The sequence below is a fragment of the Sus scrofa genome, chromosome 13, assembly GCF_054392235.1.
Source record: "Sus scrofa isolate SSC_HxYL_T2T_F1_AM1 chromosome 13, Sscrofa_HxYL_maternal_Yorkshire_Landrace_v2.0, whole genome shotgun sequence".
NCBI lineage: Eukaryota > Metazoa > Chordata > Mammalia > Artiodactyla > Suidae > Sus > Sus scrofa.
Window position 1 is genome coordinate 19,171,998 of NC_139395.1, and position 16,387 is coordinate 19,188,384.

Sequence of the window (16,387 nt, forward strand, 5' to 3'; positions counted from 1 at the left end):
GCCCTAGAAAAGGCAAAAAGACAAAAAAAAAAAAAAAAATTTTTTTTGGTAATCATATGTAACCACACTGATATGTGTTAGGACAAGTACACTAAGATAGAAATATTATGAAACTATACCACAACTCAGCAGATGATTTATCAATAAACAAAACCTCCTCAATTAAATTACTAGATACCACCACAGCAAAACAACTGCTAATCCAGAAAATAAGAAATAAGGATATGGAAGATGTATAATAAACATTTGGGAGATATGGAATTTATCCCGTGAGTGCTATAAAGAACTAGTAATTTAAGAATGCCAAAGCCCAAGTGTGTTATGAGGGTCTTTTCTCAAAAGTGACATTAATTGCATATGTTACAAATGCTTATTATGTATTCTATTTATATCAAAATTTAAAATGTAGTTGAAAATATACAGAGTCAATATATTCAAGAGTGATAATAAAAGACAGTTACTCTGGCCTAGCAAAAATTGTTATTTTAAAACTTTAATTTTTGCTCTCTTTATAAAATAATATTTATAGTATTAAGAAAACAATCTTGAATCTCTATTTAAAACTGCTGTGATTAAGGGTCTTTTGGATTCAAAAAGGTCGTTTGCACTCAGGGCTGGAACTGTAACAGTAAGATTTTAGAGACTTTTGCACAAAAAATAACTCCTAAGTGATGAAATCACATAGCATTCCTATTCTAATATTAAAAATGAAAATACCAAAAAAACAAACCTTAGAAATTACCCTGGAAAACTGGAAATGATGTAGTCAATGTTTTACTTTGGAAATTAGTCGGTGTGCACTGATAGGCCCCCACAGAACTTAATTTTTAAAAAGTCTAACACTCACCAATAATTGGCAAACAAAAGATAACTCCAGATGTTAATTATGTGAATGAAAGTAAGAGAAATTTCATTTTAAGTGCAACAAGAGTAATCTTTCATAAAGTTAATGAAAAAAGTGTAAATTACTTTTAGGAAATATTATTTTATACTATCACTTAGAAAGTATTAAATATTTAATTGCAAATTAACTTTGTTTAACCTAAATAGTAAGTTGACTTGCCATTTCCCAACAGAAACACCAGCTACAATTATCCAGGGGCTAATGCACTTAAATACATAAAATGATAGCATTAACAAGTAAGTTATTATAGAACATTCAGAATTTCAAGGGGTCTTATTCCCATATTTCAAGATAAATATTATCAGTTTATTTAAAATTAAGATAAGCTAATTTGGAATGACTTTCAGCAATATTTATACAATTAATATTTTATATAATTATTAAACCTGATTTTGTTAAATAATTTATTAGTAAAATGCAGCAAATGCATTCACATATGGCATATTTGCCACATCAGGAGACTTCTACATATATTCTCCTACAAAAAACAGAAGAAACACTACTTTTAAAAATGGGGTAATTGTAAAATCTTTTTTAAAAAGATAACCACAAGTACATCAGAAAGCAGACTTAAATACGTTATACTGTATCATATAACTGATAAAGATCGACTAAAATTAGAAACCTGGACTCAACATGCGCTATAATTTCATTTTGCTAAATAACACTTTCTCTACCATGTGAACAAATTTTTTCCCAACAGGAATAGAAAGTAGCATCAATAATTCTTTAGCTTAATACTACTTGCGTGGGAGTTCCTGTCACGGCTCAGTGGTAACTAACCCGACTAGTATCCATGAGGACAAGGGTTCGATCCCTGGCCTCACTCTGTGGGTTGCTGTGAAATGTGGTGTAGGTTGCAGACACGGCTCGAATCCCACATTGCTGTGGCTGTGGTGTAGACCAGCAGCTAAAGGTCCAATTCAACCCTTAACCTGAGAACTTCCATATACCGCAAGTGCAGCCCTAAAAGGGCAAAAATAAACAAAAATGTGTGTGTGTGTGTGTCTGTGTGTATATATGTCTCTGTGTGTGTGTGTGTGCGTGTGTGTGTGTGTGTATTTTCCATGACAGAAAACAAAACAAACAATTTCAACTCATTTCCATGAAATAAAGTGGTTAAACAGGTCTGATTCATTTCAAAGCCTGTGCTTTTAACTGCTATTTTATATTATGCTCACATTATTCTTTGGCCTCAAAGATTCTAACGGTCATCAATAGGAAATATACAGATGAGTAGTAAAGTTAGGGTAGCATAAAGACAGGAAAATCCAACCACATTGCCTCACAAATAGAAATAATAAAATCAAATTTAAAAAAATGAAACGAATAAGCAAAGTCCTTGCACTATACAATGTAGCACAGACTAATTAAGAGAATGAGGAACTTCTTCAAAGATTAAAAAATCATATATTTTAGACAATGCAATGAGATTCTATGCAAAAATAAAGGGACAACTGAGTCAATTATGGTTACTAGGAACCCTGATTTTGTTAGTACTGCTGAAAAATAAAGTTGAAAGGATTAAGAGTGATTATGTCATGGATCATAGAATTTTACGGGAAGGTGATGGCCACCAATGTCCAAGAAGCTCTATGAGTGATTATGACAAAGAAAAGCTGATGGGAACTAATGCCTGGTGAGAAAACCAGAAAACACAGTGGTTATAAACCAGTGCACCCAAGTCCACACCCCGACCACCACCAGCTGCGCCAAAGAGGTAACAAACAATAGAGCATTTCAGAGAAACAATAAACATGTCCAACATTAGTTCCTTTCCTCAATACTTAAGACCAACTTCTAGACTAGAAAACAATTACTGAGGCTATGAAATGGATTTCTGTATTTGACTGAATGAATTCGTTGAGTATGTAGTAGAGAGGAATACAGAATTTGCCTCTCGACCTTGCCACTAGATATTTTAACATAAATTTTTATTCTGCAATCATAAATATGTTAGCTAGACCTACAAGCATAATAAACATCAGTTAATGAATAACCCAGAGTGCTGCCCAAGACCCACGCCCCCACAACTTTCTCACTTCCACTGGGAATGATGGAGCTGCTCTCAATGATGAAGTCAGGCTTAAGTCACAGAAATGAACACAGGCATCATTAAAACAAGAGACCAGACATCATCAATCACAGCTCAGAGCTTCCAGAGAAAAATAACATCTGAGTTATTATTAGTGATAGATTCTGTGTAACATGAGAGCATAAAACACTCACTGACATGCTTTTATTTGGGCTAAACAAATGGCCTCTGCTCTGGTTCTAAACCTCTGACTTGAGATTTTTCCAAATTCAAATAACAAATTCATATTCAATGAGCGCCTACTATGTATGTCTATCTCAGAAATATCTTTTCAATTTTCTATGTTCTATGTAGTTGAGAGAAGGGATTTGCAGGAAATATCTACCAAGGAACTGCTAGCACTAGATAGGAATGCATCTATTGTTTCAGCTTAAAGGATCCCTGTGTTATCTGTGCCACTACACAATTAATCCATATATATATTTTTTTTATCTTTTCTAGGGCCACACCTGAGGCATATGGAGGTTCCCAGGCTAGAGGTCTAATTGGAGCTGTAGCTCTCAGCCTGTGCCAGAGCCACAGCCATTCGGTATCTGAGCCACGTCTGTGACCTACAGCACAATTCACGGCAAAGCCGGATCCTTAACCCACTTGGCAAGGCCAGGGATCGAACCCTCAACCTCATGGTTCCTAGTCAGATTCATTAACCACTGATCCATAACAGGGAACTCTGATATTTATTAATCTACCATTCTAATTTGGCTACTCACGTTATAAGCCACTGAATGCATACATAGGCACACACACACACATCCAAAGGTGACTGGCTCCATATTCTTCCTCTAGAGCATGTTACACAAGTCATATGGCTGAAGAAGATTAATCTATTATTTTCACTAAGGGACATTTATCATACTTTTATTTTTTTATTATTATTTTTTTTGTCTTTGTCTTTTAGGGCTGCACCCACAGCCTATGGAGGTTTAGGCTAGGGGTTGAATCAGTGCTGTAGTGGCCGGCCTATGCCAGAGCCACAGCAATGCGGGATCTGAGCCACATCTTTGACCTATATACCACAGCTCACGCAACGCCAGATCCTTAACCCAGTGAGCAAGGCCAGTCATCGAACCCACATCCTTATGGATGGTTCAGTTAACTGCTGAGCCACAACGGGAACTTCATTTATCACCCTTTTAGAAATACGCTTCTGGGAGTTTCCATCATGGCTCAGCGGAAATGAATCTGACTTAGTTCCTTCCTCTGTAACAAAGGGGTAACAGTACAAGAGGTATGACACATGAATGCAATGAGCACAGACTCCGGCATACAGAACACAAAGGAAATCTGAAATGAAATAGGGCTGGGATCGCTCTTACTCTTACTTCTGTGAATCTGAAACATACAGAAACCACCATCAAACACAATTAGGTGTTGCTGAAATTTAAACTTGAATACTTACAGCCCATATATCTGTGGCGCAATTTCTAGTCTGTTGAGGTGCATGTAAAGCTCTATATCATGCTTCTTCAGTAGATGATCCTGGATCTGGTTGACTTTAGTAACAATAGCAATTGTTGGTCCCAAATCCTGCGGTCTAGCAAAGGGAATAGGAGGCATCAGGGTTTCTTTCCCCTAAAAAATAGGGAAAATGGATTATTTCAATGTGAAACTAACATGCATGGACATTATTCTTTTTTTTTTTTTTTTTTTTTTTTGGCTTTTGTCTTTTTTGTTGTTGTTGTTGCTATTTCTTGGGCCGCTCCCGCGGCATATGGAGGTTCCCAGGCTAGGGGTTGAATCGGAGCTGTAGCCACCGGCCTACGCCAGAGCCACAGCAACGCGGGATCCGAGCCGCGTCTGCAACCTACACCACAGCTCACGGCAACGCCGGATCGTTAACCCACTGAGCAAGGGCAGGGATCGAACCCACAACCTCATGGTTCCTAGTCGGATTCGTTAACCACTGCGCCATGACGGGAACTCCACATTATTCTTGAATGTACTTATCAATGGGAGTTTAAATGAGAACCAATAACTACTTTAAATCAACTGTAGACAAACACTTAAAATGTGAAATATGTGGATTGTCACATAGACGATTGTGCACACAGAGTAATGGTCAGGAAACATCTTCTAAAATATTTTCTACTTGTATTTCCTTGACCAGTTTCTTTGGTGACATTAAATCTTACAAGATAATTTTGGCTAGAGGTAGTGGTGGCCACTAGTGTATTTAGCCATGGCCAGTTTGTCTAATCAGCAGTCATAGTACATAAATGGAATACTCTGAGGAAAACATACTTCTTGTGGCATAAGATTTAAACATAAAAAAAAGTAATTGAAAACTATTTTACTTTGAGTTCTCAAAACTGGAAATAAAGTAAACCAGTACTAGAAAAAAAGATCTTCTCTGTCTTTTGAAAGATTTTAAAATTCTCCAGACCAAAAGTATAGCCAAAAAAAAAACAAACAAACAAACAAACAAAAAAAAACTATATGAGCCAACTACAACTGCCCTTCCTGCCATCCCAAAGCCCATATTAAGACAGACAGAATGTAACTCCTGGTAATCCTTTCATGTAAAGTTCAACTAGCCCCTCAAATCTAAGGATTTGCCCTATTGCACTACGTCTGACTTTTCTTCTGATGTTCAGTCCCCAATTTCTTCCTCTTCAATATTGGGATTTATAGCATCACTCTCTCCTGACTGTCTGCCTACCACTCACCCTCAGTCTACTTCTCTAGTTCAAATTCTTGTTTCTGTTTCACAAATGCAGTTTATACAGTTCTGGTTTCAGTTTTATTCACTACTTATATGAGCTCAGTCATAGACAGTGCTTCCACCAAAACCCATTTTCCAAAGGCTTCCTAATCTGTATTCAAAACCTAGAACTCTAGAGTACCTCCCATACAATCGGATATCCGCCAAGAATCTTAGATTGACAAAGGGGTCTCCAATCCAGCAGGCCCACAACGGGGCTCATTATCTTCCACTCAAAAACATACTCACCCTTTCCCCATGCCTACCCTCAACCCATCCTTCAGTAAGAACACCTAGTTGACCTAGCTCCTCAGAACCACTCAGAGACTTGGGTATGTCTCTTCTTCTGCTGTTATCAACCTGATTTGGGGCCCTTAATCATTCCTTTCCTTCTGATCTTGATGCCCCCAAGTTAGTCTGCTTTTAAATCCACCCTCCAAAATGCCAGATGATCTGTCTAAAGCAGATATTCGATTATGCCATATGGCCCTCCTTAAATCTCTTTAACAGGTTTCCATTATTTGCACTCCAGGAGAAACAAAACAAACGGTCCACATTCTTTAGCCAGGTCTGCAAGGTTCTCTACCACCTGGCCAGCCTCTATTCCACTGTGCTCCTAGGGGTCCTGAGGGTGCCACTCTTCTGCCTGAAACAGCCCCTCCCCAGTGTTTCCTCTGAGGAGCCCCAAGTACATTTAAAGATTTGGCTTTAGTGCCAGGTCCTCGTTCTTTATCATCTTCTCAGCTTCTCAGGATGCTTTTCTAATACTCTGCCTCCTGAACCGTGAGATCTCTAAAAGGAATATTGTCTTTTGGCCATTGGACCAGATTCCAGGGCACAAAAATGAAGATAAAGCTCTTGCCCTTGTCATCTGGAGGGAAAAACTACACACACACACACACACACACACACACACACACACACACACACACACCCGTTGGAATTCTACCTAAGAAGTATAATACTAATCAGGCTGGTGGAAAACACAGAAGAGAGGAGGGGAGTGGCAGGCGTAAGTAAAGGGGAAATGTCCTGTCCAGGATCATTTCAAGTCTTAAAAAGAAAGGATCCCTTTGGGTTTTCTACAATGTCTGCCCTAGGGTACTTAGGTCTGACGGGTATAAGGCTATTTTAATTTTTATGGCTCAATTCACTGTTGCTAATTTGTACAGACAGGAGAAAGGGAAAACTTTATGTTATGGTCATTTATTATAAAAATAGTACACCCAAGACATCTTTTTCTGATTTTGTAACATCTAGTATTCTCTTCAAAAAAACCAAGATGCTTTCACTTAAAAATTCTTGTTAAATTTTTTTCCTCTTAATATAATTCATGTTAATTGTAAAATGCTATTCACTGAGGTCAAATTTCCTTTAAAAATAAGCACTTGGACATATTGTATACTTTGGTCATGTAGTTTTTCTTTACTGAGGAAACTCTGGGCTGAACGGCATGCAGTGTGTGGTAGAGATATGAGCTCAGACAGGGTTTCTAACAATCGCATGGGAGCAGATGACTGATTTACTCATCTTTCTGTGGATCTTCAATAAACTCGCTCCAAGAGGTGCAACTACTGGCTTTGGACAGAATAATTCTAAGTCCATCTGGTAAAAATGAAACCGTATTATCAATTTCTAGTTGGAACAGTATGAGTTGTCATGAAATCAGCAGCATATGTAGCCCATTCTTCAGATACTTAATAGGGACTCATGTGTAGTCTAAGAACTATAGGCTTATATAAACTGTAGTTATAAGAGATTTCCCCTGAGCTCAGAATACTTATTTAAAAATCTTAAATTTTAAAAACGTGAAAGTAATGTTTATGACCACTTAAATGAGAAACAGCTTTGCTTGTCTAAGGACAAAATCAAAAAAGTAAAGATAGAGTTCATGGAAAACACTTCTTTATCCTCAGAATTTCTTACCATAAAGGATGCTATTTGCATTTACAAATAGGATCACAAGAGATAGCAACAACTACCAATAAAATAGAAAACCTCTCTAACCACTTATTAGTGATACTCAAAGTGTGTTCTGATCTCAGTGCCAGGCCACAAACTGAGGAATGCAGCAAGATGATGATTTCACACCATTTTGTAAAACCAAAGCACCATTTCCTTTTTCAAGAAAGCCTGACTATAAAAACTGTGTCACTGAACTAGGTAGCACGCACAGAGATATAATCAAACTTTCCAAGGAGTTAGAAGAACTGAATGAAGGAGTGATACATTAATTGCTTGAATTTCTTTTAAAAAAGATGACAGAAGCATGAAATAGAATAAAAAGGGAAGGATGAAAAAGGGATTCCTTAGACATGCTTTCTAGGACTATATTATGTACTGATATACATGAGTGATTAACGTAAATTCTCAGAGGTCACATCTATGTGTTCTTTGATAAAATAATGTCTTTGTCTTGTCTTAGCCATTTTCATGGATTGATCAGTGAAAGCAACATGAATAAGTAAAACTAAAACATGGTAGCCTTCACATTTTTGTCATTCAGTTTCTCAGATACTATGAATCAGTTATAAAATACAGAATGATCACTGCACAAAATGATCAGGAGGCCTGTATTTAAATGTGTACAAATACTCTGAATACATCAAATCACCAGCCAAGAATGCTAAGTTATTGTTCTGAAACATAAAGTAGTTCATCACACATGCTTTCAGTAAGCTTCCCCTCTAATAACCCTTACAGAATGTAGCATCATGACATATCACTGAATGAAGACTTTATCACCTAGGCTGGGGGTCAAAAAACTTTCTCTGTAAAGAGCCAGATGGTAAATATTTTAGCCTTTAGAAGTCACACAGTCTATGTTGTACCTACCCAACTCTGCTGTTGGAACGAGAATTCAGCCAAAGACAGTAAGTAAATAAACAAATAGGCATGGCTATATCCCAATAAAACTTTTTTATGGCTATGGAAATTTGAATTCTACATAATTTTCATATGTCACAAAATATTACTCCTCTTTTGATATTTTTTCAACCATTTAATAATGTAAAAGCCATTTTTAACACACAAGCTGTACAAAAACAGATGGCAGGCCAAATTGGCCTGCAGGCAGCAGTTCGCCCTGACCTAGACCAAAGGCAGAAAAAGCATTAGTTATCTATTTCATTTTTGAAGGGAAGGGATGAAGAGATTGAGTAAATACGTGGTTTCTAACCAGAATGCACTCAATTATAGCAATATAAATAAAATTAGTCATACAGAAAATAATGCACCAAAAACTCTTCACAACATCCTGCGCCAGAAAAATCTGCAATTTTTCCAATATTGGGTAATAACAGTGAAAAGACCATAATGATCTCTAAGTTAGCATGTATGTTTGTTTAAAACAACAGTTAATTCAGCAATTCTACTCCAAGAGATATGCTGAGAGAACTGAAAACATATGTTCACACAAAAGTTTGTACACAAATGTTCAGAGCAACGTTATTCTTAGCAGTGAGAAGAACCCAAATGTCCAACAACTGAAGTATGGAAAAACAGAACATGGTATATATATATCAGTGCAATGAAACACTATGCAGCCACGAAGAGGAATGAAGTTCAGACATGTTACTACATGAAGGAACTTTGAAAACATTACGCTAAGCGGGAAAAGTCAGTCACAAAGGGTCTCATGTTGTGTGATTCTGTTTATATGAAATGTCCAGAAAAGGCAAGTTCAAAAAATAGGAGATAGATGAGTGAGGCCAGAAGCCAAAGGGTGAAACAGGAAATGACTACTAATGGGTATGTGATCTTCTTTTGGGGTGTTAAAAATGTTTCGAAATTAGATAGTGGGGACATTTGTGGAATTTTGTGAACATACTACACTTTAAAAAGGTAAATGTCATGGTATGTTTATTATTTCACAATAAAAATCATAGTTAAAAAATAAGACTAGGAGAGAGTGAGGATAAATGGTATTGATGCTAAACATATAAATTCAATAGCAATGCATTAATAAAACAACCTGATACAGCGTTTATGCACTGTGGCACCTAGTAACCTACCAGGACAGCACAGACCAAGTAGATAAATGCACTTTTCATTCAAATTTATAATAATTTTTAGGAAATTATATTGTCATACATAGTATACAAACATATAAAGTTTCTATTTATGTGAAATGTTTTATACCTTTGTGTATCCATACCTTAGTGTATCCATCAATATTATTAGATATATGATGGAGATCGCCAGTTCAAACTTACTTCCACAGGTATTTTTATTTTTTCATTTTTATAGTAATAATAATAGCTTTTATTCTCTGATATTTTGTTACTCACTGAAATCATTTCTTCCCTCAATATATTGAAAAGATCCATATTAGAAAATGTACCTTTTGACCATCATGCTCAAAAGTAGAAAACCAAGGTTCAGCAGTTTCCATAAGTTGTGAGAACATTGCACTAAAAAATAGAAAAATAATATAATACTAATGTTAAACCTTCATTACAGTAAAAATGGCATAAAATATAAACATAACAGAAAGGTTTTCGTACTTACTAGGCATCATGTTCCAGGTACTCAGGGTTCAAGAGAGTTTTCATTTCCTCACTTAAAAAAGTAACACAAGCAATCAGAATGTGTAAATTTTTGTAATTGAAGGCAATGAAGAGGTTGTCTGATTCTGTACTCATAAGCCAACTTTCATATAATGTGTAAATGAAAAAAAGTTAGCCTTTTTTAATAAAAAGAGCAACTACATTAACAAATAAAATCCTTTCTTTCTATAAAGATTAAGACCAAATTAGTCGCCTGCCTATACCACAGTGAGGTAACTAATTATTCCAGATAACAAACGCTAAATGTGACAATACATCCTTTGAATGTGCTTATTCTAGAATAAACTGATTACTCTATAGACTATCACTTGTCCAAAATGAAACAAAAAAATAGGTCAAATAGCCCATATCAAACATTATTTTCTTTTAATGGCTTCTACATTTATTATATTTTAACATCCATTAACCCGTGAGAGCACCTCTTCCAAATCTATTTTACTGTTGCTTTTACCTTATAAAGGATTGAAAGAACTAAAGAAGCATGTCTAAATCCTTTAAAAGCTATTTTTCATCATATATACTTTCCTGCATATTCTGCATATATGTATTTTTTTAAAAAGATAAAACTGGCATGAAAACAGGATCCCAATACTAACTTCATCCTTATCATATTTTAGAATAAGGGAAGCAACAGCAATAAAGACATGGTTACTATAGTTAGATCCAGTAAATTCAGTATAATTAGAAAAACTCCAAGGAACAAGAAAATACTAATCTGTAACACGGTAAACAAAAGTTGATTTGACAAATGCCCTAATACAGCTCAGCAAGATGATTGGCTACCACTTGATCAATAAAGATGGTGGAGATAAACACACAGATAGATGCTATACGTTACTTTTATCTTCTGCATAAAGATGGGCTAGCCTGTCGAGTATATCTATCTGTCTAGGTTTTATAATCCCTCAGCTCTTGACTTCTAAGATGCTTCCTGAATTCTTCTCTGGCCCATCTAGCTAGGATATCTTATGTTAGAAAATAAAATTCTATCAGCCTAGTTTAAATATAATTACTATGTTATTTGCTGGAAATAAATTAATGTATTTCAAAAACGGGAGAAGCCATTTTTGTTTATTTAGAGATGGGGGCTCTTTGTGCCACTGTTCTCTTACATCTGACCTGAACTGAGTGGAATCTGGTGGGGACATAGTATCTCACGGATAAGGTTCTCTCACTTGAGAGAACGGATCACTGGAGGATGGTATATAGGAATAGAGCAATCAGTAGCACTTTGCCATTACAACAAAAATGTCCTCTTGATCCATTAACTATATGTCTTCCTTTGATGCAGCTCTAAGACTTGCAGAGATATTTATGACTCCAAATTTGCTCCATTGCTGAAAGGGGATTATATTTATTAAGTGGAATTAACTATCAGCCACATGAAACACAACCGAATGTTTACAATTTACAAAATACCTACAATGTACAAGATGTTGAGGTAAAAGAAGACTATTGCAGACGGAGAAAATGGAAGGAGCGCTCATATAAAAACTTGCCTTGGTTGTGCAGACTCACTGGCGTGAAGAAAGGCTTGGTGGTCACAGTGGAGGGTGAAGACTATGGGCGCCAGCAGCTCGTGCATGCCCTGGAACAGCAATGGGGCGGGGGTGTCCAGTCACTAGTGGACAGAATGAGCTGAGCCAAGAGCTTTTGCAGCTGATCCCACCACCAGCATTTCCACAGTATACAGAAAAGTATGGAAATAAAAAGCTACAAAATGAGATTTTATTTACTTTTAGAATTTGATTCCAATTCAACCACAGCATGTATTCTTCTTTAAAACATGGAGAGCAGTTCTCTTTTAAATGGCACAACAAATAATAAATTGGCATGGTAGACAACCTTGCACCTGTCAGTTGCTTCACGATCTGTACTCATAAATATGAATTTCATTTATGCAAATTATAATCATGAGCTACAGTGTAAAGATCTGCAGTAAGAAGGGCAACTAAGAACTGTAGACCTAAGAAATTACATCCAATGTTTTCATTATATAATGGCTCAAAATTAGGATGTCTGTAGATTTAGGAAGAGCTGAAGTCAGCTAGCTGGAAATGCTGGATAATAAAAGCAGGTATGGTAGAAAACAAAGTTTTTAAAGTAGGATTTTCTACATGTTTAATCAGAAGATGGCCATAATTTTTTTTCCTGCCTACTTAAGCTATGAGTTTACTCTTCAATTTGTTTAGCGATTTCACCAATACAACTTTCTTTTTTCTTATATTGTGTTCACCTATGGATTACATGAACAGGCACGGAAACAAAAAGATATATTAATTACTAAGTATTTCATAGAGTATTATAAAAATGCATTATTAATCCATTATTGTGAGGAAATAAAATATTCCACATCAGTGATTTGTCCTGTTGAGATATTTTCCCCTACTTAGGCATCAAAAATATATTTTAACAAGTTGAAAACAGATTATATTTTTTTCTGCCTTTTCTTAAAGTCAGTAAATTATGATTTTCCTTTTGCTCACCTTTGATAAAAAGACAAGACAAAACTCCACCTTGACAGGAAATAAGTAAGGAAACAGAAAGGAGAGAAAGTGTTTGCTGGCGGATGAGAGAAAACCTCCTGTGACAGAAGAACAGTCACACGGCCCTCTGCACAGTCTAGCAGCTCCGTGCGATTTACTGCACAGGACGCTAGTTCTTATAATAAAGTAACGTGAAGGTAAACTGTGTCAGAGTTCATTTATAAGTTATCACTAGACTTGAAATAAAAGAACTTACTGACATTTAAAAAAATTTATTTATGATCTATTGACAATATACTTGTGATCTAGGACAAATCACCACACGTCACTGTCCATCTCCTACTAAACAAGCTTTGAAAAGACCATTCCTTAGAAGAACTTAGAGACCCAGAAAGAATGGAATTAAGTGTTGCTAATGTGTTTTAAAATCATTATGAGGGTTTATAACTCAAATTATTCCAATGACCAAGTGCCATAACTTTAATCATCAATGTAATAACAGTTTTGTTATTATTTAAAAAACTACAGAAAAGCAAATGACAACAAAAAAGAGAGGAAGGAAGATTGAAGAGCCAAAGGAGAAAAGAAAGGAAGAAAATTGAAAACCGTGACAAATACCCTTTTGGTAATCTTTTTGCTTATTTCTGATAGTTTCCTTAGGATAAAGTCCGTAGGAGCCGAATTTCTGGATAAGCGAGTTAAGACATTTGTTAAAGTCTCTGATTTATACAATTAACCAACTAACCTGGCCTTCAGAAAGAATTCCCTTCCTTTAAGGCACAAAAATCACCATCTCTTACATCCTCACCTGTAACTGCAGAGTTTTTTAAAAATCCTATCAAATTTCACAGTCAGGAGTTCCCGTCGTGGCGCAGTGGTTAACGAATCCGACTAGGAACCATGAGGTTGCGGGTTCGGTCCCTGCCCTTGCTCAGTGGGTTAACGATCCGGCGTTGCCGTGAGCTGTGGTGTAGGTCGCAGACGCGGCTCGGATCCCGTGTTGCTGTGGCTCTGGCCTAGGCCGGTGGCTACAGCTCCGATTCGACCCCTAGCCTGGGAACCTCCATATGCCGCGGGAGCGGCCCAAGAAATAGCAAAAAGACAAAAAAAAAAAAAAACTCACAGTCAAATGGTCATTTTAACTTATTTAAATGCTAATGAGATTGAGCACAAACATTTTATTGGCCATTTTTATTTAATGAATTGCCCATTTTCTCCTAATAATGTGTTTCCTTTTCCCTGATGATTTGTAACAGTTCTTGACCAATTCAGGATGTTAACTCACTCATTGTTGTTACAAACACTTTCTCACATTTTTTGCCACTGCATTAAAATTAACTTGAAGAAAATACATATTTTTAAGAACACCAGGTTTCTAATCTAAAAACGTGTACAACTGCATAGTTTTTATTAGGTTTATTGCTAGGTTTTGGCTGCTTCTGGTGGTGGTGGTGGCAGAGATCATCTGAATGGAACTTTTCCCTGCAATATGTCTTCTAACTAATTACGGCTGGTAAGAAACAGTTCTTGCCTAAATGCATCTTCTCACTTTCTTTGAATGTTCTCTTACCACTTGTTTCTGCAACACCAATCTCTCTGGATTCTCCATTTGTTCATGTATCACTCACCTTCATTTATTCCAAAAATTATCTATTAACTACTTACGATGTGCTGGGAACACCAAAGGGAATGAATCAAGCAAATTCCTAACCATTATGGACCCTGTGGTCTAGACAGCGAGACATATCATAATAAAATGAGAACACAAGTACTGTAGTTATAAACTGGGAAAATGACACATACAAATACATGTACATACAAACATACATAAAAACATAAGTAGAAAAACCCAGCTCCGGAGTTCCCATCATGGCTCAGTGGTTAACGAATCCGACTAGGAACCATGAGGTAGTGGGTTTGATCCCTGGCCTCACTCAGTGGGTTAAGGATCCGGCATTACTGTGAGCTGTGGTGTGGGTCACAGACGTGGCTCGGATCCCACATTGCTGTGGCTTTGGTGTAGGCCAGCAGCTACAGCTCCGATTGGACCCCTAGCCTGGGAACCTCCATATGCCGCAGGTGAGGCCCTAGAAAAGGCAAAAAGACAAAAAAGAAAAGAAAAAGAAAAACCCAGCTCCTACTACAGGCTCAGCTCATAAAGATGCTCACTACATAGTGACAGTGAATGAAACAGCTACTCCTTAATACAGTAAGAGGTAGATGTTTCATTTTACCAATACACAGGTAAAAGCTGAACTACAATATGATGAAAAATGAACAAGAAGAATACTGAATCACATGCTAATATTTCCCATCAATAAATAAGGGAGCTTTTTGTACAATGGGCATTAAGAGTCCCCTAAATACCATCAAGACAACCTTTTAAAAATTCAGGGTTGTCTTCCCACTAAACTAGGGATAATTTTCTCAAATAAGACTTAGAAGAGATTGTTGGTTTTACTCTCAATTCTAGACTAGTAAAACCTGAAAAATAATCACAAATGGCAAGCAAGTAGACATCTTTAAAGGAAAAGAGAACTGTCTGGAAAGAACAATCACAAATTCAATAGTCTGTAAATTTGACAAAGCATAATAAAAAAAGAATGAACTGTCAAGTATACTTCTTGGTTCCTAAAATGTCTATTTTGCTTCTATCTATAGTATCAGTGTTTCTACTTCCTTACAGCCTTTATCCTTGCTGGATGGTTAGTAGTCACTGCACTACAAACTCATGCCAGTTGAAAATAAAGGTAACAAAGTTTTCTTCATCAACAGCCTGTAGGCTCACAAAATTGAACCTGTTCTTTTATCTGCCTGTGTTCATTTAGCCCACCAAGCAGTCTTTATTAAAGCTGAGGCATCAGGCAGTCAAAGTTCATTAATACCATTTATATAATCTCTGCAGTTTCAATTAACTCAGCAAGACATTCTACTACATGATAACAGTCTCATTAATTCAATAAAATCCCATAACTATTAACAATATGGTCGATGTTAAACGGGGTGTCACCTAGTACAAAATAATAGCTTTAACAGCTTGTGATGAAACTCAAGGTTTTTTCTTTAATTTGATCTGGCTAAATATTCAATCCTTTTACAACAAGAGATTCTTTCTATGTAAAGAATCTATAGAATTTTTAACATGTACAGAGAGCAATTTAAGTTTTAGAATGTGATACTCAGGAGTACATTAATACTTTCCTATTTGGTAATTGATAGACTTTGTCTAAATTATCAAGAATCTGATCTTCCATATTTCTGTTGCGTCTTCCTGACAAATGCAGTGGGCTGCACACATCACAAATGGTGGAGTGTGCAATTACCACATTTTTGTTCCTTGTCCCTGGAACTTGTTTCCATTATTATAAGACTCCCTTAACCTAGTTTTTTTCTTTCTCTAAAGAAAAAAGGGAAACAAATGTATAGCTTGAGATAATTTTATCCTGACTTGATTTGCTATCATCAAATCTTTTACTGTGAGGTATTTCCAAATATTCAAAAGAGAAGGGGCAACAAGGAAATAGGCTTGATGACAGAAGCCAACACAATGAGAAGAGGAAAAGAGGAAAATAGAAATAAACCTGTATCACTGCTGAAGAGTCTGAGCTACTGAACTAACAAATACTGCAGAAC

The 16,387-nt window shown here is 36.3% G+C and overlaps 1 protein-coding gene across 29 annotated transcripts in view; it reads right to left on the reverse strand.

Moving 5' to 3' along the window:
• The window catches only part of TBC1D5 (TBC1 domain family member 5), a 543,840-nt gene that overhangs the window by 204,481 nt on the left and 322,972 nt on the right, over window positions 1-16,387 (reverse strand). For all 29 annotated transcript variants that reach the window (XR_014825087.1, XR_014825088.1, XR_014825086.1 and 26 more), the window contains 4 exons: window positions 11,768-11,856; window positions 10,210-10,260; window positions 10,043-10,112; window positions 4,399-4,571 (listed from right to left, as the gene is read on the reverse strand). Coding sequence is in view for 23 of the 29 variants with exons in the window: in XM_021069679.2 (XP_020925338.2) it covers window positions 4,399-4,571; window positions 10,043-10,112; window positions 10,210-10,260; window positions 11,768-11,856 (383 nt within the window). In the remaining 6 variants the exon portion in view is untranslated. The remainder of the gene's footprint in view (window positions 1-4,398; window positions 4,572-10,042; window positions 10,113-10,209; window positions 10,261-11,767; window positions 11,857-16,387) is intronic.